The following is a 26,383-nucleotide window of genomic DNA, read 5'->3' on the forward strand; positions in this document are numbered from 1 at the left end:
TGTAAAAGGTACCTTGCTCCCAACCTGCCGCTCATCACTTAAACTGCCTGTGTAATGTTTTTTTCTTGTTGAAATTATTTTATTGAAGTCACAAATGTTGATAAACACCAAATTCAAGCAGCAAAAGTATAGGGGTGATACAGTTGTCAAGTATGATGCACATGAATTAAACTATTGTGTGCGTGGGGGGGGTGGGCAGAGCCAGTGTAACGGGTTAGTAAAAAGCCGGGTGGGGGAGATAGCAGGAGGGAAAAGAAAAGGGAAGGCGGCTGAGCAAACCATGGTAGATGTTTAATATTGCACCTGTTTGCAATTTTTGTGGGTTTTAATGTTTAACATGAAAATGAGCTTCACACCCAGATTTTGCACACAGGATTACTCTTCTGCTTTGTTTTGCCTGCACAACTCTGCAGGCAGGATTGTGAAAAAAAATTACACGTGCACAATTCGGGATTGAATGCTATTTCTGCTACTTCTATTGTGCACCTAAAGGGAAACACTGGACCCAAACATTTGCTCCCTTTTGTTTACGTTTTACCCTACCAGGCAGTGCCAGCTGGTGGAGAAATACATACGTGGGCTTATCAAAAACATGCAGGGCGCTTGATTGCGCTCTTTGTTTGGCTTTCCTGTTACACTCCTTTGACTGCTTCTTATTGGATGCCTTTTTGTCAGCCTGGTTTGTTCCTCGCATGGAGCATTCCCTCTTTACGCTTCTCTGATTGGTTGACTTATCTGTTTCCTCTTCTCGCTTTAAGAAAACTTATTTTCGAAGCACTCCACGAGTCCTTGTGCTATGGTGATCTCTCTTGTGTGCTTTTCACCCCCGAATCTCGCTGCCCATGTGTTTCTCTCCCTCATTGAGCTCGTGTTGCTCTTTGCTCTCTCTCCCGCCCATGTGTTTGTAGTGTCCTTGTTGCCCTTTCACCTGTGTGCTTACTCTTGATGCTTCTCCCCCACCTGTCCTCCATGTTGCATCATGCCCTGCCCTCCATGTTTCATCATGGCCCGCCTCTTCCCAAAGCACGTCTGCAACCCTCCTCTATTCATGTTTTTCTTAAAGCATTTTCACACAGTCCATCTCGTATTGGTAATTTAAAGTGTCCTTTTGTAGGTGCAGTGTTTTTTTAGCCATGTTGCACAGCAGTGGAGGTGCTGTACTGCAGCATTGCTTTAAAAAACATTAGCAAAGCCAGTAGGTCTTTTATAGGTGAGACCATTTTGAGTTTGCTAATCTTTGTTTTCAATTCTGACAGATGCATTCCAACTGGAAGTCTTTTTAATTCGTGCCTGCCTTCAAGTCTCTAATGGCTGGGTTTATCAAGCATGTATGACTTATCCGAATCCCTTTGTTGCAACTTATGGGTTTGTCCAAAATAGGCGCAGTTCTGCGCTTCATTGGTGTAAAGTAGGCTTACACAACTTTGAACTTGTAGTTTGACAGTATTCTGTTGATACAACAGATTTGACTCATGCCACTACACAACCTGTTTTCAACAGATCATAGACCAGCAAGAACACTACGTACTATTTCTCCTTGTTTGCACTAGCTTGGCCGGTAACAAAGGCACCATTGTAAGGTGTATGTGTTACATGAGCGCCTTTGTTGGCAGGAGTAGTCTGGGCTGCTATCTGTTACTATTGTGTACAGTTGATTCTCTGCTTCCTTCTCTGTGAGAAGGTTTTTGCTGTGAACATGTTTCAACCACATCCTTAAAGTTCAAGCATTGTGGCAATAATGCACCATTTATGGTGAAAATAACCCCACGTTTTCGGTTAACTTGATGTCAAAAAAGAAGCCTGCAGAGCTAAATGCAAATAACAAGTCTTAAGTGGTTCAGCCTTTGGACACATACAAGATGCGGTTTGTGGTTGTCTGTGTTAGAGTAGATGCCTCTAACTTGCAGTGAATATTTTCATGTAGCAGTTCTGCAAACTTCTAATGGCGGTCCAACAAAACAGTAACTGGCTATGGTCGTGTCGGGTGTAGTTGTTCGGTCAGGGACTACCCAGACAGTTGGGTCACGAGCACACATTGACTTGATGAACTTGTTTCCAACGGGTCATGTGGAAGTGCATGAAAGTGTAATGCAGCTATCCTTAAAAGTGTGGTAGTATCAGGCTTGCGCCTTTCAGGCCGTGAAGTCACATCCTTGAGCATTAGCAGTTTTACTGGATGACTGCAATGGAACAACGGACCGCTGTCGCAAGAAGCAGGGGTCTACTGGAGTTAAGACCACTGGAGCCTGGCTGCTGGGCAGCAGCGCAGTAGAGTAATACTAAGCAGGGCTGGCACAACTACAGGCTTTGGGCCAAAAAATGGCCCAGTAAAAGGCAGTTAAAATTCACAACTCTTTTTTCGATATGCTCCAAAAAGCAAAATAATTGCCCACAAGATAATATTTTATGCAAAGTAAAACCAAGACCTATGGTCTTTCTAATAAAGTTGTTGTTCAAATTAAAGGTAAGAGTGGGCGGGAGAGGGCTGGGATGTCTAGTACAGCATTGCATACAGTTGTCCTGTAGCTTTTGGGGAAGTGGTGGTTGACTTTGGTAGGCTATAGGTTCTAAAATTAATCTACCCTTTTTTTGTAATCTGTGTAGTGTGAGTTCATGGGATAGTGATCATTAAAGTTTGCCTAATACTTCTAATGAAGCAAGTCCAGTGCCCTGGCTGTGCCGTCAAATTAATAGCTGTAAGAGCCTAGATGGAGGACGTTGTGGCACGAGGTAGCTTGTGGAAGGTGATGGCTCTGTTTGATGTTCCACAATCCTCTTCGGTGCATGTTAGGATAGGCTGGGTAAGAAGTGTATCTTGGCTACAAGTTTGCTTGTGCCTAAAGGTCGCAAGAATATTAAATTGAAGTCTGAGGGAGAGAGCGGCTGATGCATGACTTTGGTCATGACATGCAAGATATGGAGGGGGGGCTGGGGGGGGGGAGAGGGGGGGCTGGGGTGGCGGGCTCTGGGGGGGGGGGGCAGCCGAGCACTTTGCCAGGGCCGGTTGTGGTTCCACAATCCCACCAATGAGACATTAAAATGTCACATAACGTAAACCTGTGCGAGTTTTCATTGAATTTGGTGCACTGAGGGGGGCAGATGCCGAAATGCATTTGCACATCAGAAATCAAGATTTTGCCCGGTGAGTGCTCCCCTACCTGTAGTTGTGAAACATAGGCGGTGGCACCCCCTGCCATTGGAGGCACCCGCCGAGCGTTCGACTGCCAGGGTGAACTGTGGAAGATGTATGTATATGATATACAGTGTCTGTGTGCTCCAAACGGGTTGTTTCCACTGTGGGGAGGGCGTAGTAGATTACCCCATGTACACTTTGGGTTGCAGGAGTGCTGTCTGTTGTAGCACCAACCCTTCCTTAACTAAACTCTCTCTGAAGGACCGCATTTGTTGGGAGATTGTGATGGCATCTTATGTCCACGGCTACCTTTGTGATTGTCTACTTCAAGCAAAACATTTGGCGTTTAGTCTTGGTCTGTGTGTGGAGGACGTAAGACCTATAAATAAAGCCCTGATGTAGTCTATAAATTGGACCAGTATTGATCTTTTCCCCATAAAAATATCTGTAGCCAGTCTTTGCTAATGCTGCTTACCCACTGTCTCTGCCAGGCGTCCAGACCTTAAAGCAACGGTGTCCTAACCTTTGTTAATCATTAGTCTCAAAGCAAGTGTTGTCCAATCAAGTGAACGTATTGAATTTCATCTCTAATTTTTTCAATGACCTAAAAATAAATGTTCTATACCTTCTGTAAATTAATCTTGGCACCCGAGTAAATTGTTCAGATCCCTCACCACTTCCCTTTTGATGTCTTTTTGATTCAGTTGAACAGATGGTAATTTACATCTGTTAACCTAATTGTGTGTGGCTCTAAAAAAGCATTTTTTTCTTCATTGGTCTCTGCGTATTTCATGCATTTGCTATTTCCATGTGCTTTAACGTAATAATTTTATTAGAGCTTCAAACTGATTTAAAGAGGACTGATTCACTTGCTGTTTGACAAGAACCCATTAAACTGGTAGTCCATCACTTTAGTGGCATGCACACAAGATTAACCAAGAACCCCACTCCACCCATACATTCTGCATTGTTTCTTTTGCTGCAGCTCTCAGACTCATTACTCCCTTTCTCTTGGGCTCACTTCCATCTGTGCCTCTTTTTAGGTCGAGCCTGGGTAGCGCATGCACTGCTCTGCGAGCCATGCTGCATTGGCGTATGTACTTGAAGCTCCACCCATATTTGTCATTGACTTGCGTCATTGTCCTTCGTAAATGCTGGCTTCTGATTGGTTATTAGGCTTGTTAGTCCCTCCTTAATACCGCCTTGTCTTCATTTGAAACCTCCCATGAGGACTGGCCCTTTTACCTCTGTTGGTACGCAGTACGTTTTTTTTTTTTTTTTTTTTTTTTGCCTATAAGCACTATTTTCTTTAAGGAGTTTTGCTTGGCAGCTGTGTACTGTTAGGGTGTGTCCATGGTCGGCAGCTTTATCCTGTTGCGGGAGGGGTCCACGCTCTGCAGCTGTGTACTGTTGGTGGGGGGGGGGGGAGGGGTTTATGGGTCAATTTTCGGCAGTTGTGTACTGTCGTCGGGGGGGGTACATTCTCAGCAGCTGTGTACTGTTAATGGGTCCAGGAAACCCCATCTAGCTTCAGCAAAGGTATGGGATTAGATGCTGACCATACTCTGCCCTCGCTCCACATTCTGCCAGCTGGGGTTGTTCTGGCTAGCACTCCTGTGGCAGCCTGGATGGAAATGGGTTACCCTGCCCCAATTTGGTAGGGTATGCCCAGACGTGGGTCCCTTGCTCACTTGACCACTAGATTCGAGCTAGCCTGACTGAAGGGTGTTACCCCGAAACCAGTCCCAGTATGCTTGTTTCCAGTCCAGCGAAGACCTGGCCTGGCAGTTCGGGCCAGACTGTTACCACGAGGGACAGGGTCAAGACTGATTTGCATATGGCTGGGTCTGAACTGAGGTGGCGAAGTGAGGAGAAGAACGATCATTGACTCCACTCACAGCTGTTTTCTACAGAGGAGAGTTGGTCCACAAGGGAATCCAAGTCCACATTAGTTTTCACTGGTTTTTGATAATGATAACACACTCAAGAGAACTCTGGACCTCTTGAGTTTTCAGACAATAAAGTATTTGAAGGGGATGATGAGTGTGTTAAAAGTTACATCTTGGTGTCCTTAGGCTCAATCCTTTTTTGTATGAATAGAATCAAAGGAGTCCGTGCTTTATAAAAAAGTTGCTCGGAAACGGCAGAAGAAACGAGAGACCTTGAGGGATACGCCAGGGATTCAACCCCTAATAAATTTACAAACCAGACCAAATGTTGAAATTTATTGTGTATATAATGAGGAAGCATATAGAACACATAAAATTGTAAATAGCCCTGAAAAAGCCCTGGCGCAATTCGCCACAGGGGCGAAACACGTGTCGGCTGTCTACGTTTTTATCCACACAAATAAAGAGCAACTTTTCTATAAAGCACGGACTCCTTTGATTCTATTCATACAAAAAAGGATTGAGCCTAAGGACACCAAGATGTAACTTTTAACACACTCCTCATCCCCTTCAAATCCACTCACAGCTGTGACTGGGGGTGAATGGCTGAAAAGACTCAGCGCTCCGTCCATAATCTTCTGTTTGCTTCGGAAATGAGAGGACAGACTAACCTGTCTGGGTAAAGGATTCTTTTCTATATTGATGGAAAGCCCAGGCCATGTACTCGATGCGTAGACTGGATCAGACCCTCTGCATAGGATTGGATAGAATGGCCGATTCAAACCGAATTTACATGCAACTCCGGAGATGCTGGTTGTCATGAAGTGGGATGTATGGGGTAAAGAATACTGCAAGGGAGGGGGAGTTTAGACCAGACACCATATTAGAAACTCGTTTCCCTGGTCTGCACAGCAGCCCACACTTTTTAACTCTGTTCGCCATGCACAGACTGGGAGTGGGCCCTATTACAGTGAATGCGCAGACTTGTGCCTGCTGTCCGAACAGAGAATTCATGAAAGACAGCCTAGCTGTTTAAAGCTGCCAGTCCTTCTTTCACTGGGGTAGTGACCTCCCCCACCATTTCAAAAGAGGGGAATAGAGCTCCCACTGCAGTGACCGACTATCCCAGTCTGCGGGGTGAAGCTTGAGGATTCACTGGCACCCTTGTATCATTCTTGTAAGGGGCATCCGAGTCGGAGGGGGAGGTGGCCTCTGCGCCCAGGTCTCTAAAATGGACCTGGAACAAAGGATTCTCCCATGTGAACGAGGCCTACCCTCTTGAGATTGTAGTGGCATACATTTAGCACCAGTGTGATTGAGTACATTGGGGTTGAGGGTGGGTGCTAAAAATGGACACGCTGTGTTGCATCCCCTGCATGCAAAGTATGGTTTAGCCAGTGGAGCCTCGTTTCAGAAATGGCGCACTGTTCAGCTCCGCAGCGTACCCTTTAGTATGCGTGCCTTATCGCATGAGATGCGCTCTTCAGAGTGCACGAATATGTGCATTATAGAATGGTGGACTGGCTCCTTGAAGCTGCGAATCCGCCTTCCAATGGTGGGTGCCACCTAGACTCTGTTTCAGAGGGTGTCAGCGGATCACCCCGGCCCCCCCCCCCCCCCCCACTCCCCCTTGCAGGTGGGTGCAGTGGAAGAGCACACATGCCTGGTACTGTGCACCACATTGAGGGGGCACAGTGTGCCCACTCCACACCCCATCCCCATGGCATTCTTTGGAAGGAGGGAAAGGAGGGGTCCCCATAGATACCTCCTACTTGACCGGTGCAGTTACTCACTGAAGCCATCTGAGGGGGTCCCGGCCCCCCTTCAAACTAAGGCCGGCCTTTGCCTGCCGTGAGAGGCAGACCTCTCGCTTAAGCCGGCATGGGTAGGCCGCCTTCTTGAATAATTAAAAGCTCTTAATTCACAGGAAAGATCTTTGCTATGAATTATTTCTCATTATTCCCTGTACTGAATCAATTTGCTGGCTGTTTAGTTTCCCTAAACAAATGAAAAGTGAAGTGAATGGGTAACACAGCATGTTGTGTTTCTTTCAATGGTGATAAAACGTGGTTTAGGGCTGCCCTGGGAATATTTGCAATCCTGACGAGCTTACCCGTGCAGGCCCCTACTTGATTAAAGCCCCTATTAATGACCCTCACCTAGGGTGTAAAAATAACTCCGCAGAGCCCTATCTGGAAAAATTACACTGTCCTACACTGCACTCTTCTGTCTTTCTTTATAAAGGTCTTATTAATCCCTGCACTATTGTCTTCGTATTACATAAGAAAAGCACACTTTAGAATGAATGCTTTTAATTTCATTACAGCACGTTTCATATTTAAAATGTGTCGTATAATCGTACACATTGTTGCATAACACACTTCAATATTAACATTTTGTCCCCGACGATCACACTTTCCACAAAACATTGACAGACAACCTGTCTGCAGTCTTAGGAAAACAAAATGGATGTTTGCTTATTTCCGGTTTGCAGCACTTTAGGCCCACTTGGGTTAGAAAAATGACTGGGAGTGGCCCACAAAAACCAGCTTCCCAGAGAACCCCAATTCTTGCCATTGTTAAACCGTCTGATCTCAGGAGCCCCAGGGACACTTGCCTGTGAATGCCATTTTGACTTCTCGGATGTGATTAGAATCCCTTTTGCGATGCAATTGGATTCTTTTTAAGAAGCTAACTACTACCATCAAATGCTTGTGCGAATTAGTAATTTAAATGACTGGGGTGAAAGTGACCAACATTTGCTGTGAAGGTCGCTCGCCTGTGCTGTCTGTAGGACACTTACTGAAGTTGTTCGATTGACTTTGCGGATCTGACATCTGATCTCCTCGAATTTGTTCGGTCTTTTTTTTTTTTTTTTTTTAAATAGAGCTCCTGTGTTCGTTGCAGTGACGTGTCCATTCCTTCTGCCCCTCTGTTATTTTTAGTGCAAGGCCAATAGATGTGGGTGGATTTCCTTTGTAAAGATAAACCCAATCTCCATGGGAAGTGAGTTAGTGGAAAATGACCAGGCATTGCTGTCACAGATATTAGTGCTGCGCCAGCCTGCGGGGGGGGGGGGGGGAGGGGGGGCTTGACTGTTCTTCTTGAAAGAGTTGAGTAGTACTTCATGCAGAAAACTATAATTCGAGTGCGAGCCTGCTTAATGGACTAATTTTTAAAAAAATTGTTTTTTATTTATTTTTTACTAAGTTTACCATGCGAAACTTCGAGTTGTGCTTCCAGTGCTGCAACAATGTAAGATCCTCATCGACATCACAGAAGGCCTCCCAACATCTGTTTTTTAAAAAAGTTTGGTCAAAAAATGTTTGCGCATAATTTGCGACTTGTTTCCCCAATGTATGAAAACCTAATTGATTTGGGGAATTTATCGCTTTTCAAGTGCTTTATTGGTCTCAAATTCCGGTAACTGAGCTGTTTTCCGCTTTCAGTTGGGGTAGTGGGCTTTGGTCTCAGCACCCCATTTCTTGTATTTCTTTAATGCATAAATCTAGACCAAAAAACATTGTAGGACCAATATGAAATATATTTGATTCTTACTTGAGGGGCCCCTTCTGGCCGCATCTTACACATGCACTAGGAATGAGATATAGTTTTAATTTTGGTAATGCTTAAAGACCGAGGTCTAAAACCTCATTGCTGATGAACCCTCCCTTTCTCAGCTGTGCATCCATGGGTGAAGGTGCACCTCATTTATATTCAATGCATAAGTAATACTGATGCTGCGGTGTTGATTATTATAACCTTTAACTTGAAGATTGAGGAGGTGAGAATGAGCCCAGCTACTCTAACCTACTCGTGATTCGACATCGGAGCGCCATCTTTAATGACGCCCGTTCCCTGAAACCACAGTTTGGGGGATGTTGCCTAATTCCTTGTCTGGTGGTTTGTCAGGTGGGTCTTTCCTTCCGAGAGGTGTTCGAGTTCCGTAAAGGTCTGCGCTTGGGAGTAGAAGTAGGCAGTGTCTGTATGACTGGTAACCAAAGTACTGCATCCCTGCCCCAACTGTCAACTCACTGATTTAACTCCGATTGGGACCTTAAGATTTCGACTACATGTTTGCAATAAAGTTGTTAACCTAACCCACAGTGGTATTTTGATCAGTTTCTTGTTGAAATGTCACCTTCATCCTCTAATCAAATTTGCTATTCAGAAATGAACCAATGTGTTGTGTTGTGCCCTTTGAGCTTTCAACTTCGTCTGCCCAGTGTTTATGCCTCTGTATAGGTGACCACAGCAGAATGTTTCACTTTATAACCATCACTGCTATTGGCTGTGTCAGTGCTGGTAGTGTAGTGAGAGTATAACAGATTGAGCGTTTCAAGGTTTTACCTCACCAGGACGAAACTTATGTCAAACAGTTTAAAGTAAGTTGAGCACGACCCTTCTGTTCATCAGTTGCACTGTTTGCTGTAATTTTTGTTGAACAGCGCGATCCTTACCCGTCCAGAAGTCAGACAATGGAGCCAGCAAAGGTGAGGGAGTTTTAAGTCGTGCAATCTATGTAGAGCCATTCATTTCAAGTGCCTACTTCATGTGCACTTCACTGTAAGAGCACTGGTCCATGTTGAGCTGTGAGGCTTGCCAGCTGCCTCCGTTATGATCCTTCATTAGAGACGGGGGCTGTTTAGGCCCAACGTGCTTCTGTCTGGACTGGCAGTCCTGCTCGTATGCAGAAGCTCCCTATAGCACCGCACGCACCATGGCCGGGGTTCAAAGTGTGCTTTTGTTCGCTCACACGAGTGCCAGAGACGCCAGCGTGTGGTGCGGTAAGCCATACCCAAGTGGGTACAGCGCTGTCAGACTTCACTAGTCCACAACACTGCCTTCTCAAAATGGAAATGCTAAAAATAAGATTGCAAGGGAGGAAATATTAAAAAAAAAAAAGACATCTGACAAACTAAAATTTAGACATAATCTGTAGCCAGTTGTGAGTAATCAAGCTTAACTTCAAAAGTTGAGATCTTTGATGATAAGACTGGAATTTAACACTCTGCAAGGCAAATCTGACCTTGTACTGTCCTACAAAAGAAATCTCTCCTGGGTGAAGGGGTGTCTGTTGTGGCAGTGGGATTCAGTTGCGCATGTTGATGGTAGCAGCCTTTTTCATTAGAAAGGGGGGAGTAATGACGGTAGTACCAACTTAGCTAAACACATGACCAACAATTTGTAACTCTTGCTCAAAATGGAATACTTTTGCCAGATGAGCAGCTGCCTCCTAATTTTCCACTTTACGTTGGAGGACTCTACCAAATGTTCTTTTCGCCCCTTTTTGAAAAATCCTGGCCCCACCGGTAGAAGAGGGACGGTATGGCAGACTGATCCGTACTTTACACGCGTTTGGGTCTCCTATTCACAAACACACCTGCAGGTGGTAGCGGTTGAAGTGAGGCTGTTATACCAAGGACGTCCAGTTTTGTGGCTTCTCTTGCTGGATAGATTATGTTGCACATGTTCTGGGATTCGGAGGATGTAATCGGGCTATATCGGAGCTCTTATATAATGAGATTGTTGCCATAATTTGTCACCACACTACATGGTATGAAGGGGACACGTGGATTTTGTTACAGGACAAATACATTTATGAATCAACCTGCCCCATGGACCAGTAGATATCCGGTTAAATTCCAGACCCCTGATGGTCTAGTTATGCGGCTCGCCTTGATGGGTGGAGTGTTGCACACTAGTTATGCGGCTCGCCTTGATGGGTGGAGTGTTGCACACTTTCTGAGGGTGCTGTGATAGAAATAAGCCTTTCAAGTTCCCTTGTTCTCAGAGTACCCTGTGAGGGTAGGAACTGGTCGAAACCAGCATTGTGGTTTCAGTTGCTTAATAATTCACAGTACTGAAAATTCACTTCCCCATGCTTTATTTGCTGCACCTGGAACAATATCAGCCTTGAAGTTTTTTATCTACATTTCAGATACCAAGGGTCATCGTGCACTAATCTACTGTGCTGAAGTTTGAAAACCTGGAACACAACACACACAATAACCACTTTCCTTGGTTGGTGTATAACCACTGTTTTTCATCTCCTGGCAGTTCAGGCAGCAACCCCTTTTGTTGCGTTGAGTGTCCTGCTTATCCCTCACCAGGGAGACTTCATGTACCGAATCGGTGCTATGTGTATTTTTTTCAGGCGTTCCTCTCCTTTATGCCCGGCTTGTTCTTTCTGTGGAACTTGCTCTTTTTTTGCTCTCTACTTTTCTTTCTTTGTGGTCTTTCTGTCACTCAAGCCCTAACTCCATTCACTTGACTGAGCTTTAGGTCCGGCCTACTCCATAGCGTGCATGTCCCAGCTCCCACCCACACCCCGACCACCCTGTAAAGAGCTTCCCTGCAGCCCTTCTGGCTACAGGGCGCAGACCTCTGTAGGTAGGAAAGGTTGGCGCTCTATTGACTTCCACAGAAACCTAGTCTTCCATAGGGGTCATGGACTTGGCCCAAGCTTGAGGTCTGGGCATTCTTGCGTCTGCTCTTGGAAACGAGCTCTGCCGTTTGGTTGATGGTTTAACTTCTCATTCTTGGTCTCTGCCTCCGAAAAGGCAGGAGTAACGCTGCGGCACAAGTGGGCACCTTCTATGGATGGTAAATGACATTCTAAAGGCCTCCAGGGGGGTCCACCTTCGGTCACTGGCAAGTCTCTTGAAGATGCATCACTGTGTATGGTAACTATTGTGTAGACAGCACAATTGTGTGTGTATCCAGAAATGTGTCGCAGGGTAATAGAGTTGAGAAAAATTATACTGTAACTGAACTGTACCGTGATAATTCACCCCTCTGAAACTTCATCCCTAACTCCAGTGTGTGCACTGTCCTGCTTCTCTTTGCGTAATAACTTGAATTGGATGGTGTGGCAGGTTAAATTTACTATAACCGTTTCGTACACAGGACCCGTACTTACTGTAGTTTGCACAGTAAACGATCTGTGTCCAAATAGTGTTGCTTTGCGTGCACTGGTGCAAGTGTTTGCTGATCAGCCCTGGACGTTAGAAAAGCACTGGCGTGCGGTACTGAGTACAGATTGTATGTACAGACGTTATTTAGCATTTATGTAACACAGACTGGACATACTCCTCTCGCTTCTCTTATTTGCCATACATCAAAAGGGCCACCAGGCCAGCCCCACATCCATGTATGCCCTAGACTGCGCCCAGGACTCATTTCTGGCTTTGCGTGGGGCCGGGATAGAGGCACTGCTGTCTGCAAGGGCCTCGGCTAAGAGTCTGTCCCAGTAGCTGACGGTCATTGGCCCTCCACCCACTTTTAGGTGTGCACGGGTATTTGTTTTATGTCACTCCTTTCTGTCGTTTCAGAACAAAAATTTTTGTCAGTTCAGGTCTCTCGCTTCCCAATAATCTTGTGCTGCTGAGAGCAGCAATCCTGAAAGTACTTCGACACTGGATCTTCCTGAGACCTCCTAGATGACCAATTCTAAAACTCGTTCGGAATATTCGTTGATTTTGGGTGGGTGGGTGGTAAGGTTAAGGGAGGGTGGTGTAACGGCCAGAGCTGCCGACGTTGGAGCTAGCAAAGGGGGGGCCCGGTTCGAGTCTTGGCGCCCGTTCAGCATCGTGTGATCCAGGGCAAATCACTTAATCTCACTGTGCGTTTAAAAATGTGACCATGGGTTATGTAACTGGTGCTTGTGTTAAGCGCTCCGATACCCCAGGGTTTATAAAACTGGGAAAAAAATGAGTTACGTGGTGTGGAATCTGATATCTGTGCCTTGCTTCCTGAAAGTAATCCGGACATTAAAACCGTGCCCGTGTTTCCAGAGCCTACGCTGTTTCAGACCTGTCATAGGCCAACCTCTCGGATGGATGGATGGATGGATGCAAGCCACGGCCCCATGGGTCGGACCCACAGATCCTTGCTCCGTGCTGCCAGCTTCATACAGATTCAGTCTTTTAATTTCCTCTGGCATTGCGCACCCTCGCGGGCCCAGAATCCTCGGAGGACTCTGTTGCGCCCATCCTTGGAGCCCCTTCCCGTGCAGCTTGTCCGCGTGCCCTTCCCGGGCACCTTCAAGCAGCCAGCAAGCGCCCCCCCCCTTTCTCTCTGACAGGGAGATGGACGTGAATTGTTATTTACCGAGCAGACGTGTAACCGGACGCGCTACCTGTTAATCCTGCGTTGTGAACGGAGCCACTGAGCGCGCCCTCCTCCCCGTGCGCAAAGCGCCCTCCCTGCGCGCAGGAGGCGGCGGCGCGGCACCGGCTGCTTATCAACACCTTTTCTTTTTTAAGGCCGTGTTATTGTGGACGAAGTTCAAACGTGCGTGGCTTCGGTTCCTTTTTTGGCCCTCTCTGCTGGAATCGGAGGCACGCCGCGTTCCCAAAAGCGCCTCTGCTGTGACCCCGCTGCTTGTGTCTTTGTGTGACATTTATTGCGCTGGAAGCCTCCCGCCCTCGGCGGCGGTAATTGGCCGCCTCCTGCAGGGTGCTCCCCGGGCTCCTGACAGCCCAGCAGCCGCAGGCAGGCAGGCAGGCCTGTGCGCACTGCGCCGCCCCCCAGAGCCCCGGGAGGTGGCTCTGGTTACCGTGCGCCGCCGCCAAGGGCACTCCGTGCTGCAGCCGCCGCCATGGAAGGACGCGCTCCGAGGAGGGACGTGCACACCGTACGTACTTCTTTCTATTTACTCCCAGGTTGGAGCGGGGTAGTCAGGGTGGTGCCCATCCTTTGGACAGGTGTTTTACAGCCCTAGCTTTATAGCGCTCCTTTAACCTATTGAGCATGCTCTCTGCGCTGTGCGCACCACGCCAGGGCCGTGTCTTTGGCTGTTTGCCTTCACTCTGTCACGCAGCCCTGTGGATGTGCGATCTGCAACTTCTTGCCGGGTCTTTGCACCCACACTTCTCTTTCTATTCCGTTTTCTGCAGAGTGCAGCTCTAGTGGGTGTTGACACCACAGGTTGAGTTGTGTGGGTGCCTTTTTAATTGCATCGCATGTGCGGCTGCTAGCAGGGGTGACCATTGCGCAACAAAGTGGCTGCCGGTGGCAGGACAGGGCAGTGAGATCCGCCCTGATGAGACAATCGTTAAAGCCGATTTGGCGCTCAAAAGGTAATCTGATGTCAAGGCTCCGTGATCTGCTTCCGGATTTGTTTTAGGTCCTTGGAGACTTCTGCAGCCTGTCGCCGCTGCATGTGTGATGGGTCTGAGGAGTTGAAACTGCGGGTTCTCTTATCCCTCCTGAGACTCCGTTCCTTAGTGCGCGCTGGGATTGTGGGAATCTGTTAGTCAGCGGTGTGTGGCGCAGTATGCGGGCACATGATGCGTCTCCCTGCAGCGTGACGTAAAAGTGCAGCCTGTAACCCCGCCCCCCGACGTTCTGGTGTTAACTCATTTACTTAACATGGCTTAACACCTCCTTGTAAATAATGCCCCGATTAACGCAGCACTTAGTGTGAAAGGGGCAGGCAATGGATGTTGCAGTGGACTTGCTGCTGCTGCAACACCCATTGTTTTTTGTCGCAGCCTCATATTTGCAAGGTGTGGGGCAGCGCCTAAAATAAGAACAGGTCTTAAACGGGTGATATGAGGAGAAATGTTTTATTTCTCATCGTATATTGCTCTTTCCACTTGAGCTGCATTCTGCAGATCGCCTGTTCAGATTATGTGCAGGAAAGTGTCCCTTCCTGCACATGAACAATCTCCCCTGCAGCACACGCACTCTAGCAAAATGGCGGCACAGTGCCTGCGCCATTCTTGTAAATACGGTGCATCCCTGCGTTTTTTTAAACTGACGAAGTGCAGCGTTACCTATTTTGGCATAAGACTGCCCAGTTTCTTGTACATCTGCCCCTAAGTTTGGATTCAGATCTTATGTCCTGAAGTTTCAGACAAGAATTCAAGCACCTGTTTCTGAAAGCAGTATTCAGTTAGTACTCCAAGAGCGAGTTCAGTTTCCTAAAGTGACAAACTAGTTTACATTTTTACTCTTTAAGGAAAAAATGTGTCTGCAGTATTGAATGTAGTGTGTTTGGTCTTTTTGCATCTTGCCTGGGGCGGCATCTTGGAGACTGCTCCTTGCTTACCATTGGTTGACTTCATCGTGCCTCCTTTCCTTAATTCTTCGATCAGCACATGCTGGCTTCACTTCCTCGAAGTATGTTTGTCCCTCACCTGGAGCATTGTCCAACCTTTCGTAGCCTTTTTTTGTTGTTGAAGGGCTCCCGTAATAGGACCTGAGCATGCAGGCAGTCTCTATCATGTGTTTCTACACCATTCCGCTCTGTTGCATGTCCCCCTCCTGTCCCTTTGTATTATCGCTTGCTCTCTCTCATTGCTTGCCCACTCCCTCATTTTTGCATGCCCACCTCCCATGCATGGGGAAAAAGCATTGGCTAAGCCAATAGTTCTCACCTACATATGTTTGGCTTTGTCAATGTTAATAGACCTGTTGCACAGAATCGCGGCTCAATACAACATGGTTAACAAGTTAAAAAAACAAAACGCTATAATCTGGCCAGCAATGGTGGCGTCCTAGCGTGTTTAGATTTATATTTTATTGTTGGCGGGGTGGGTGGCTTCTAAACCATCTGTGTTGCATGCCCTAACTCCTCCCTCCGAGCTGTCTCCAGCCCTCCTAATAGTAATTAATTAAAAAAAAACATGCAATGATTTGGCCAGAACTCTACCATTCTGCACAGCAGCCATGCAGCTGTTCAATGTTTTTAAAAACCTTGACAAAGACAATAGCTCGCCTGGGAAGGACCTATTGGCTTTGCCAATTCGTGCTTAAATTGATATATATATTTTTAAAATTAAGACTTGTATAGAAAAATGTCACGATAACAAGCGAATATTAGGACAAAGACACAGATTAATAATGTCCAATTCTTGTGAAAATTGGCTTATTCTCTGCATAATTTGCTCCTGGAATTCTCAATCTAACTACTATGGTCTATACACATCCCGACGTTGGACATGTTACAGTAAAGTCTGTCGCTCTCTCTCCGCATTTTATTTGCATTTTATTTACACTTAAAAGAACACTATGAAACACATTTTGCATTATCAGCTGTGCAGATGTACAGTGCTAAATCCTAACATGCCATCACCAAAATTGTTTTGTAGATTAATGATTGGCCAATTCACAAATCATTCCCACATTGCAAGACCCTACCTTTTGGATTTCCAAGCACTAAGGGGGTCCAAACCAAATTTGTTTGAAAATCTGCACCCCTCCTGGTGCGCAAGGATATATATATATATATATATATATATATATATATATATATATATATATATATATATATATATATATATATATACAGATTTCAAATTCACGTCTGAGTCCTCCTTGTTAAGAATGCCTATCAACCTTCTGCGAGGTGTCTGGGCAACCAAGCCATAACTTGGTTACATGACACAAGCCCATCTCTCCTTCCTCCCCTTGATCAGTAAGGTTAGTACCCAGGAAAAGGGACACAAGCCACAGTCTAAGCGCCACCTGCCTCTGCCAGGCCCTCCAAAAGCCCATCCTTGGGATAAAGAAAATAATTTTTGGTGCCGGATCCTAAAGGTGGCAACTTGGACCCGTTACTACAATGAGCCTACCCCCATCCCCCAATACCATCACAAAATGTGAAGTTAAATTCCCTACTCAAAAAATTATGCCACCCAGAAAAACACAGCCATAATTTTATAGTTGGTGAGTGTGAAAGAGGCAATCCGACCTCTGGGGCCGGTGAGCAACCAAATGAGCATGAAGTAGCTGCATGGGGTCCAGAGCCCAAAGAGGCTAGCTGGTATCTGCTTGGACCGTAAATGGCTATGCCAGATAAAGGTCCAATGCCCGCTCCCCCGCACCCTGCTCTGGTATTATATCACTTCTGGCCAGCAGGAGGAGGAGGATTAGTCTGCTTTTCCTAGCTTCTCCCAGAACCTGAAGAATGCCCTACAGTAGCCATTCCTGTGCAAACCACCCCTACGTCAGTCCTGCTCATACCCACAGCACCCCCAATTTTTAGAGTGCGCTTCTCTGACCCTAGGGGTTTATAGGCATGCAAGGTCCTGACTGAAGTATGCCAGTAGAGCGGGCCTTGTCATTGAAGCCCTTGTAAATATTTCTGTTGAAAATGACGTTTTCTGTATGGTTGCAAGTGAATTTATTTGAAGATGTTTTGTAGTGGAGGTTTCAGCATCAGTCTTTGAGCACCACACCATTTGCTATTAATCCCTTGTACCGGTATATATTTTCCCACTTTCATTACCCTAGCTGAATTAACCTTTAAGTTAAAAGTGAGGTCACTTTTAATATCCAAATATGTATTCAGAATTGCATCAGAGGGTCCAATTCACCCCCAGCCATGACATATTACTTGTTGTGTTACCTCCTAATGCGTTCTTTCAGTTGGACGTTTGTCATTCATTCAGTGTGTAATGAGTTGGTGCTTCTAGACTCTCCACATCCTTAACAATATTGATGACTTGTAATACTGGCCTTTGATTTTCCATTTTGCAGCTTTTCTTCTCACAACCCTTCCAAGCGCCGATATGTTGACTTCTATTAGATCCGAACAGCTTAAGAATTTGGACAACAGATTCACACTTTATTATCTTATCTGCAGTAACTTTTCAAGCGGATTGTCTGAGGTTGCAGTGTCTTGTGGGCTTGCTGTCCGACTGGAGTGATGGTAGCATGTTTTTACAATTACTGCAACGTGATCCTTTGCAACAAGCTTTGGTAAATCCAATAGGTCTCCCCTACACCAGGTATTGGTTTAGTCAATATTTCTTAGCCATGCTGTGCAGCAGCATTGACCCTGTCATTGCATGTTTTTTAAAGTTTTTATTATTGTTGGAAGGAGGGTGGAGTGTGAGGGAGAAGGAGGCAACACTGGGCGCAGGTTGGGTTAAAAAAGCTCTGATGCAGGCAGCGATGTTCAGGCCATGGCATTTCTTGATTTGGTTTTGTTTGGGGAGGTGGGGGGCAACCTGGACAACAGAGGGAAGGCAGACAGGTGAGGAGGGGCAACACAGATAGCAGGAGGGAGGGTGGGAAGCTCTATAGCCTGGCTAGTGGTGTGTGGTGTGTTTTAACGTTTTTTTGGGGAGATGGCATGAGTCGGACGACTGGTGTGAGCAGGGCACCTCAGTGAGCGGGAGGTGTTGTGGGGGTAGGCTAACCCTGGCAATTTGAGGGGTGGTGGGGGGCAGGGCAAAACTAGCAACTGAATGGAAGGTGTCAAAATAAGGGGAAGGGAGCAGGCCAACCCTGACACTGGGAGGGATGATGGAGACAAACTAACTCGGACAACGGAAGGCGAGAGGGTCTGCTGTGGGCAAGCTAACGCAAACCAGGGAGGAACATGGCAGAGAGGAGTAGTACACAAGGTAGTCTGCCTTAAAGACTCATTCTGGTAGAGTGCTTAAACACCCTGAAAAAGTAGCGCCTAAAAAAGTCTGCATTGAATGGACACAAGTAATAGCGTATGTGATTCACGTAAGGGACAAACACGACAAGCGAGGAAACCTACCGCAACTGGCCGATAGAAAGTAAACACAGGAGTTACCATGAAGCCATCCATTGGTAAGCAGTGGGCGATCTTGTACGCTGATCGAAGAGATGGCAAGTGTGCTTTCGAGACCAGACCTCTAAAGTGTGCAGGTTTGAGATCTGTCACACCTGTCTGAAACATTGTTCCGTATAAAGAACAACGGAAACAATGCACTGTTCACTAGCTTGGATTACTTCTTAATGTGAACGTAAAATTTGCTGATACAAGATGGGGGACAGGCAGGTAGAAGCCTTAGTTTTTATTGGTTCGCCTTTTAAAAAATGTCCCTGAATGGTAGATTATTCTTACAGTAATGTTGGGATGGGCTAGGTTTCCGGGTCATGGTTCAGAAGGATCAATAAAGATGGTATGTATAGTAAGTAGGCTTTCTAAGTTTGACTGGTTGAGACTGACTTAATATTTCCTTACTCTTTGTAGCCCAATGAGGGGCCCTTTTGTGAGTTTTGCATCAACTCCCGAGTCCTATCCTTTCTCATTGAAGTAATATTTGTTCACTATATCGCTAAATCATTATTGCATCATTCATTGATATTATATTTAATTAAAACCAGGGCCACTATATCAAAGGTAAATGGTGTCTTGGGTTCCTTGGAAATGCAGCTATTTAATTTAAGGCTGCCACCAGTGCAGTGCCACTCTCCAGTTGCTGGTGAGTTGAAGTCTTGCATGCTTTTCTGGCTCTCTTAACTGTTCTCTGCCCCTCCCTCTGTGCTAGGTCTTCCGCAACTCCCGGCACCTTCCTGTGCCTGGTGGATGATGGACAGAGGTTTATGAAATTAGGGCATCCTAAGACAACTTTTTTTTTTTTTTTTTGTGTTAAAATCTTTTTTATTGATCAATAACAAAAATGAGAGCAGCAATGAAGCATCAGTAATTATACAAGCATATTGGAGTTATGCCGAATCAAGCATGGGTCAATACCTTTAAACGATGCATGAAATAAAGAAAAGTAAAGTATATTAAACAATAAAATAAACATCATTCCGGATCTGTAAAAGAGGTGATAACAAATTAACAAACACTAATCCATCATCATCGCATTATTACTGTTTTACACAATTCCGTAGAAGCCTTCCAGCCATGTAATACCATGCAATACCTCGTCATCCCTGCGCTTTACGTCTACCGTTCTTATCATAATATATATACCGTATATAATCATACCCAGTACAATTTGTGCAGTAGTCACCCCAAGGAATAACTAAGTATCGATTTAGTCAGGCAGCATCTCATGGTGGGTCGAAGGTGAAGGAGGCCTGATCTAAGGAGGACTATAGTCTTTTGTTGGTGACTTGCCATGGTGACGAGTGTAGAGCGGGATTGTCAGTGCCCCTAATTGTGTTTCAGGGTCCCCTGGGAGGGGGTGGTGGTGGGTGGAGATCAACCGTAAGAGGGGTGTGAGAAGCCTTCTCAGGGGGTCTGCGACTTTCTAGAAAATTACATAGTAACAAAGAGTATATATGTGACGAATGAAAATGGAAAAAAAGAAAACTTTCTGTCAATGTGTAGGAGTTTGAAATTGGAAGCCAAAATTTCGCACCCCTCTGATTGATTAGTGGGAGCTGTGAAAATGCATCAAACAGAATATTGTCTGGGCTAAGAGTGGTCTCAAATTTAGGACCGCTCCGACGTTGCCATTACAATATTTTGTTCTTATATTTGTTTGTGAATTAAGTAAAATATTTAATCTTTGCTTATTTGCTCAATGAATGCTTGTATTATTGTTTTACGGTTCAAATGCTTAGCCGGGGTCTCGGTCTTTAAATAATTACTCAGTTGGAGGTACCTGGATTCCAATAATTATTCAGTGGGGATCCTTGGGTTCCAGTAATGAGGGAGTCCACGGAAGTCAAAAGGTTAAGCGCGGCTGCCCTAATAGATAACCCATCCTTGACTTAGGATAGGTTTAAAGTCTCACTTACCCTTTGGGTGAAGGGACACTTCCCGGGCCAAGAGTTATTCCAGATATGCACCCGGCAGGGCGATGAGCACCCTCCGAGAGCCACTGAACCCTAATCCCTCTCCAGAGGCTCACCTCTGGCACTGAACATTCTAGCTCAGCTAGTCATCCACAGAAATAGCTCGACGGTGAGTCACGCCGGGCATACTGGTTTCCTGACCCTACTCCCGGGGACCAGTCAGCTCTATCAGGCTAGCCTATCTATTGTCCATCCTTCCACTATGGCTCACACTCCTTATGAGAGTAACCACGTCACTGTTTGCCTCCTCAGTCGTCTTCTTATTTTGGAGAGTTCTTTACTGCAGCTTTTTATACCGATTTCTGAATTGCAAAGCACACCTGCTTGCAGGCTGCCTGCGATCCATCTTGAAAGTCTAAATCTGCAGCAGTAATTTCCACTTACAATTTGTGTCCTCAGTGTGTTTGTGTTTGAGTAAGCTGTCTAAAGCTCTCTGCACAACCGAACAGCTTGCATGGAGCAGTGAATAATTTAACGTTCATCCTGTTTGTTAAGCTCCAAGTGTGCTGACAGAAGGTCCACCGCTATGTTAGCCAGGTTTATTAGAAATTGGATAGTGCGCCTTGTAAAGTCCAACATGGGGGAGATGCGGTGGCATTTGGCATTCATAGTCTGTTTGCCTGCACACGCGCTAACGTTATATTCCAATTTTGGCATTTATTTCCCAGTACATCTAGTGCGTCTCCAGATAATTATTTTTTAGAGTTTGTACACATTTTATTCGATAAACGTGAACCCATCTCCAGGAGGAAATGAATTCAATTACTTCTGGATGTGTTCATGGAAGTGGACTTCATTTTACTACTTGGCATTCCAGCATTTATGCAGGTTGAAGTAGATGCGACAATCTTAGACTATTCCAGTAAGCGTGTCTGTGCATAAATATCTAATTTAAATCCTAGACCCGCTCTCTCTGTCCCTCTTTTTTCCCACCCGTCCATCTGTCCTTTTCCATATTTCTGCTTTTGAAATTACTCTGCAGTTCTCAATCTGCAAGTAAATCTGTATGTTTTATTATTCTCGATAGGAGAGGCTGCAGTGTCTACAGCACGTTATCATCTTTTCCACTTCCTTGAGATTTGTTTTCCATTACTGCCACCACAGCTTCTGTTAATTTATCTGTCACGAAAAAAAATTTCTCCAGAAGGCTACATTTGTTTATTATTTGATTTAGTAGTTTGCTTTGTAGTGAAGATAAGATCTTCCACTGGAAGGGAGTTAAAACTTCAGCGCCTACTGCTTGGCATGTCTTCAGACTAGTGTGCCAAGTATAACCACTCAAGCGAGTGATGAAGGTTGCATGTAGAAACAAACCTTGTCACAGCCAATAGGTTTAGCCTATCGTTTTTTTGTAAAACCTGACTAAACCATTAATGCCTGCTGCAGTGAAAATCTGAATGCGAGAAAAAACCTTCTGTGTACAATGCTTTCATTTTTTTTATAACAGTTTTTATTGCAGTACCAAATCTTACATACATATTACAGTTTGGGGCTTATCATCAGTGCAACAATTAAATGGAGAGATTGCTTGAGCGAGTCATTTACACAGTCAATAGGCCCACATCCTGAAGGCCGGGCGGCGTCCATATTGTATTCATTCTACATAATCGCTCCAGATTTCTTGAATTCTGTATGCCAGGATAGTAGCGGTCTGCTTTGCATTTTCGCCCCTCCCAACTTTCAACCTACCCAAAACCCCCAACCCCCCCCTTTCTCACCTCTTCCCCCCCCCGTGCCTGCGCCTATGCCCGGATTCCAAGATAGTGTATGTCCCGGTGTCTGCAAGGAGGAATGTATCATTCGCTAAGTGTGTGCCCGGTGTGCTAGTGGGATCCTCCGTTTCGGGGTCTGTAGAATCCCCCCCCCCCCCCCCCCCCCCCCTCCTCTCCCGTACCATCGCGGAGCGCCTGTACTAGGGACTCCCATGCTGTCGCCCTTTCTAACGCCTTTTCGTCTGCAGTGCATCTGGCTAGTTGATACCGCAGGGTGCTTTCGCTCGCCGCCCACTTCAGACATTCATTATACCATCGTTGATATGTGGGCCTTCTCCTGGATTTCCTGTTCCTAGTGATTTCTCTCTTTGCCAGTATCAATCCCATGTCTATAAACTTACTCGTTGTCTTATTCTTGGGTGTGTGGGGGAACCAGTGCAGTATTCCTACCGCTTTAGTGTAGTGCAATTCCCTATCCGTAGCGTTATTCAGTGCCTCCCCGATCTCCTGCCAATAGTCCCTCAGTTGGGGGCAATCCCACAGCCTGTGTCCCAAATCTGCCTCTACAGTATTGCATCTAGAGCAAGCCGCTTGCTCAACTCCAAAGTATTTCCTCAGTTTCCCCGGGGTGAGGTACGCCCTATGGAGTATGTAGTAGTGTATCAGTTGAAATCTGGCGTTTCTCTTGCTCTTTCTCGCTCGCCGTTGTAATTGTGCCCAGGTGGTGTCAGGAATCTCCAACTGGAGATCCAGTTCCCATTTATCCTTCAAGGCGGTGAGTGGCTTCAGGGTTTCCTGCAACATCCGAGAATACAGGCAGGTCACTGCCTTGTAAGTACCGACTGCCATCATCGTGTACTGACAGGCCATAGAAGTGGTGGGTTCCTGCAAACCCTCCCCCCCCAGTGCCCCCGCATGGCCCCGGTCACAGCAGCATGCATCAGGTAGTCCCCTCTAGACAAACCGAACCGTTCCTGCAGGGTCTGGAACGGGAGTAACACCCCATCCTCATACAGGTCACCTAGCATCAGACCAGCATCTTCCCAACTCTGCAGTCTTGACCAGTCCCTGCCGTGAGGGTGTGCCGTCACCATCCCCAGCGGGATCTCCGGTGCGTACATGCACGTAAGCCCCGGTCACTGGCACGCACGATTCCAGCACAGTCGGAACGTCTGCTCCTCCATGGATAAGTCTCTGACGAGAAGCTTTTGGTGGAGGGGTATATACGCCAGCACATGACGCGGGGTGCCCCCTTCTCTGCCCGGTAAACCCTTGCTATCTCGTGTGAAGGGCTGCAATTGAGCCGCCAGGTAGTAATATTCGAAGTCAGGCACTGCCATGCCCCCGTCATCCTTGGGTCGTAATAAGGTGTCAAGCGCTATCCTACGCCTACCAGCACCCCACAAAAATGCTATCACCAGTATTCTTAACCGCCGGAATATGGAGCTCGGTATCCACACCGGTAACGTGCGGAAGTAGTAGAGCAGCCTCGAAGCGCTATCATCTTTAGTAGGGAGATACGGCCGAAAGGGAAAGAGTGGCCCAAAAGGCCATACTTCCCTTCAATGCATTAATGCAGCGGATCACATTGCCGTCCAGCAGGTCTGCTGCTGAGTGGTATAACTACACACCTAAATACTGTAAACAGTCAGGCTCCCATTTGAGCGTCCGGAGGTTGACTGGTTGCGCCTCCCCTTTTCGCAGCGGAAATCAACAGGATTTGGCCCAGTTAACCTTCAGGCCCGATAATCTCCCGAAAAGTCAGAGGAGCCGCTTTGCTCCCTCCAATTCCTCCTCCGCATTCGCTAAAAACGACAAAAGGTCGTCTGCGTACAACGAAATGGCATGTGGTCTACCTCCATAAGCGAGGCCCCTGTAGTATCGTCCCACTCGGGCCTCCGCTGCAAAGGGTTCCATCGCCAATGCAAACAGGGGGGGATAGCGTACACCCCTGCCTGGTTCCACGGCCCACCTGATACCGATTCGAGACGAGAGAGCCTACCCGGACTCGTGCCGTGGCCGCTGTATACAACACTTTGGTCCAGACGATATAATTATCACCCAGCCCGAAATGCTGCATCACCCTGTAGAGATACCCCCACTCCAGACTGTCGAACGCTTTCTCAATATCAATAGAGAACACCAGGGGCGCAGACGCTTCCGAGAGCTGGTCCCGGAGTAGCCGTATCAACCGACGGATGTTGTTGGTAGTATTCCGCGTGGGAATAAATCCTGACTGGTCTTTGTGTATCAGCTCCGTCATATGGCTCAGCAGCCTGTTGGCCAATATTTTGCTCAGGATTTTATAATCCGTCGTCCGCATGGACAAAGGGCGATATGAGGATAAGTTACTGCTCTCCCTTCCAGGCTTCAACAGCGGAATCATTAGGGCCTCACTCATAGATTGAGGCAGTCTCCCTCTTGACTTTGCTTCATTGTACAACGCTTGTAATTGCGGAGCTAGGAATTCCAGGTACCTACTGTAAAACTCTATCGGTAGACCATCTAGGCCCGGAGTCTTGTTCCGCGCCATCTGTTTCACTGCACTCCCTATTTCTCCCAGTGTGATGTTTCCGCCCAATTCATCCGCCTGCTCCTGTTCCAGCTGTGGCAACTGCAGCCCCTCAAGAAAGGCATCAATTTCAGCGTCCCGGCCCTCTGACCCGCTCTCGTACAATCTTTCGTAGTAAGCTCGGAACCTATCTAGGATCTCCAGTTGGGTATGACAGACAGTGCCCCCTTCCTCCTCAATAGACAAGATCGGGTGGCTGCACCTAGTCGGGTTGGCAAGCCAGGCAAGCATGGTCACCGCCTTATCGCCCTCTACATGCGCCTTAGTCAAGTAGGCCTTGTGGTCAAAACTCCGTAATCGTTCCAATTCCACCGCTACTGCTTCCTTGGCCTTGCCAACTGCTCCCTGAAGCTCGGAATGATTAGGGTGCTCACGTTCTAATTTCCGCAACTCTTTGTCCGCTCGCTCGAGGTCATCCAAGAGCGACTTGCGGACACCCGCAGACGCCCCCCTGCAATGACCCCGGACCACAACCTTGAAAGCATCCCACTCAGTCGCCCTGGAGGACGCGGTTCCACTGTTTTCCTCAAAATAACGGGTCAAACGCTCGCCCAAGGTTTCCCTGAACAGCAGGTCATCCAGGGCCTCCGGTCGCAGTTGCCAGGTCGGGACTCGTGAAATTTCAGTCATCCAGTTCAGGGACAGCAACAGGGCGTTGTGGTCAGACATCGTACGGGCCAGGTACTCCGCGTTCGTCACGGCGAGTAGAATGGGTGCAGAGCACAGAAACGCATCTAACCGGACGTGTAGGTCGTGTATACCGGAATAAAATGAGTAATCCCTCAACATAGGGTGTAACGGTGTGTACAATGCTTTCATGATAGAAACTTACATTTGAGACTATTCAATTTGCTTCTCAGACTCCAAATAGTCCCTTGTAAGTGTAGTACAAGCATTCCAAAAGAGGAGAAAGCATACAGCAAACAGTAGCACGTGGTGAGAGTACTCCTGTATGGAGCCAAAGCTTGCTCTGCATAGTTTGAAGAATTGGTAACATTGCATTATGCATACAATTCCTCTGTCGAGCAAGACCTAAAAAAGCTTGACCCTGTAGGAGGAAACCTAGTTTTAGTAACTGCATTTATGTAGCGCTTTTTACTACCGCTGACGTGGTGTTGCAGTGCTCTTTTGGCAAGTCGCGCGCTACTGCGGAACCCAAAAAGTAATAGTGGCAAATTAGTATGGTGAAATATGAAATTAACTTGAGCGGTGGATATGTTGGTCTGAAATTTGGATCAAAAAGGAATATAGGGGGGTGATAGACAAGGGACTGGTCTAGAGTTTAAAAAAATTTTTTTTTTTAGTTCATAGTAATATGAAGAGGTTAGGGATGAGTAAAGCCATTAGAAAGGCTTATTTGGGAGATCTAAATAGTAAAAGTGGCATAAGATGATGAAAGGAGAGGTATAGGAGGGAAGCATCTAGAAAGGGTAATTTTAGGGATGATACACACTTTAAAAATAATGACAAATTAAACTCTGTTCCAGAGTTGGGTGTGAAGACTGTGACTACCTTTAATGTAGTGGTGTGCTGAGCGCCTTGATGATGGTAA

General features: G+C 46.5%; 1 protein-coding gene across 4 annotated transcripts in view; it reads left to right on the top strand.

Annotated features, from left to right (window-relative positions):
• SLC4A7 (solute carrier family 4 member 7) overlaps positions 1 to 26,383 on the top strand; it is a 422,082-nt gene that overhangs the window by 45,360 nt on the left and 350,339 nt on the right. The window contains exon 1 of one of the 4 annotated variants that reach the window (XM_086942127.1): positions 13,528 to 13,660. The exons of the other annotated variants lie outside the window; for them this stretch is intronic. Within the exon in view, the coding sequence (XP_086798253.1) occupies positions 13,625 to 13,660 (36 nt within the window). The 5' untranslated portion in view covers positions 13,528 to 13,624. Of the gene's footprint in view, positions 1 to 13,527; positions 13,661 to 26,383 lie in introns of those variants that run through there. 4 annotated transcript variants of the gene reach the window in all.

The sequence above is a fragment of the Lissotriton vulgaris genome, chromosome 10 (assembly GCF_964263255.1).
Source record: "Lissotriton vulgaris chromosome 10, aLisVul1.2, whole genome shotgun sequence".
NCBI lineage: Eukaryota > Metazoa > Chordata > Amphibia > Caudata > Salamandridae > Lissotriton > Lissotriton vulgaris.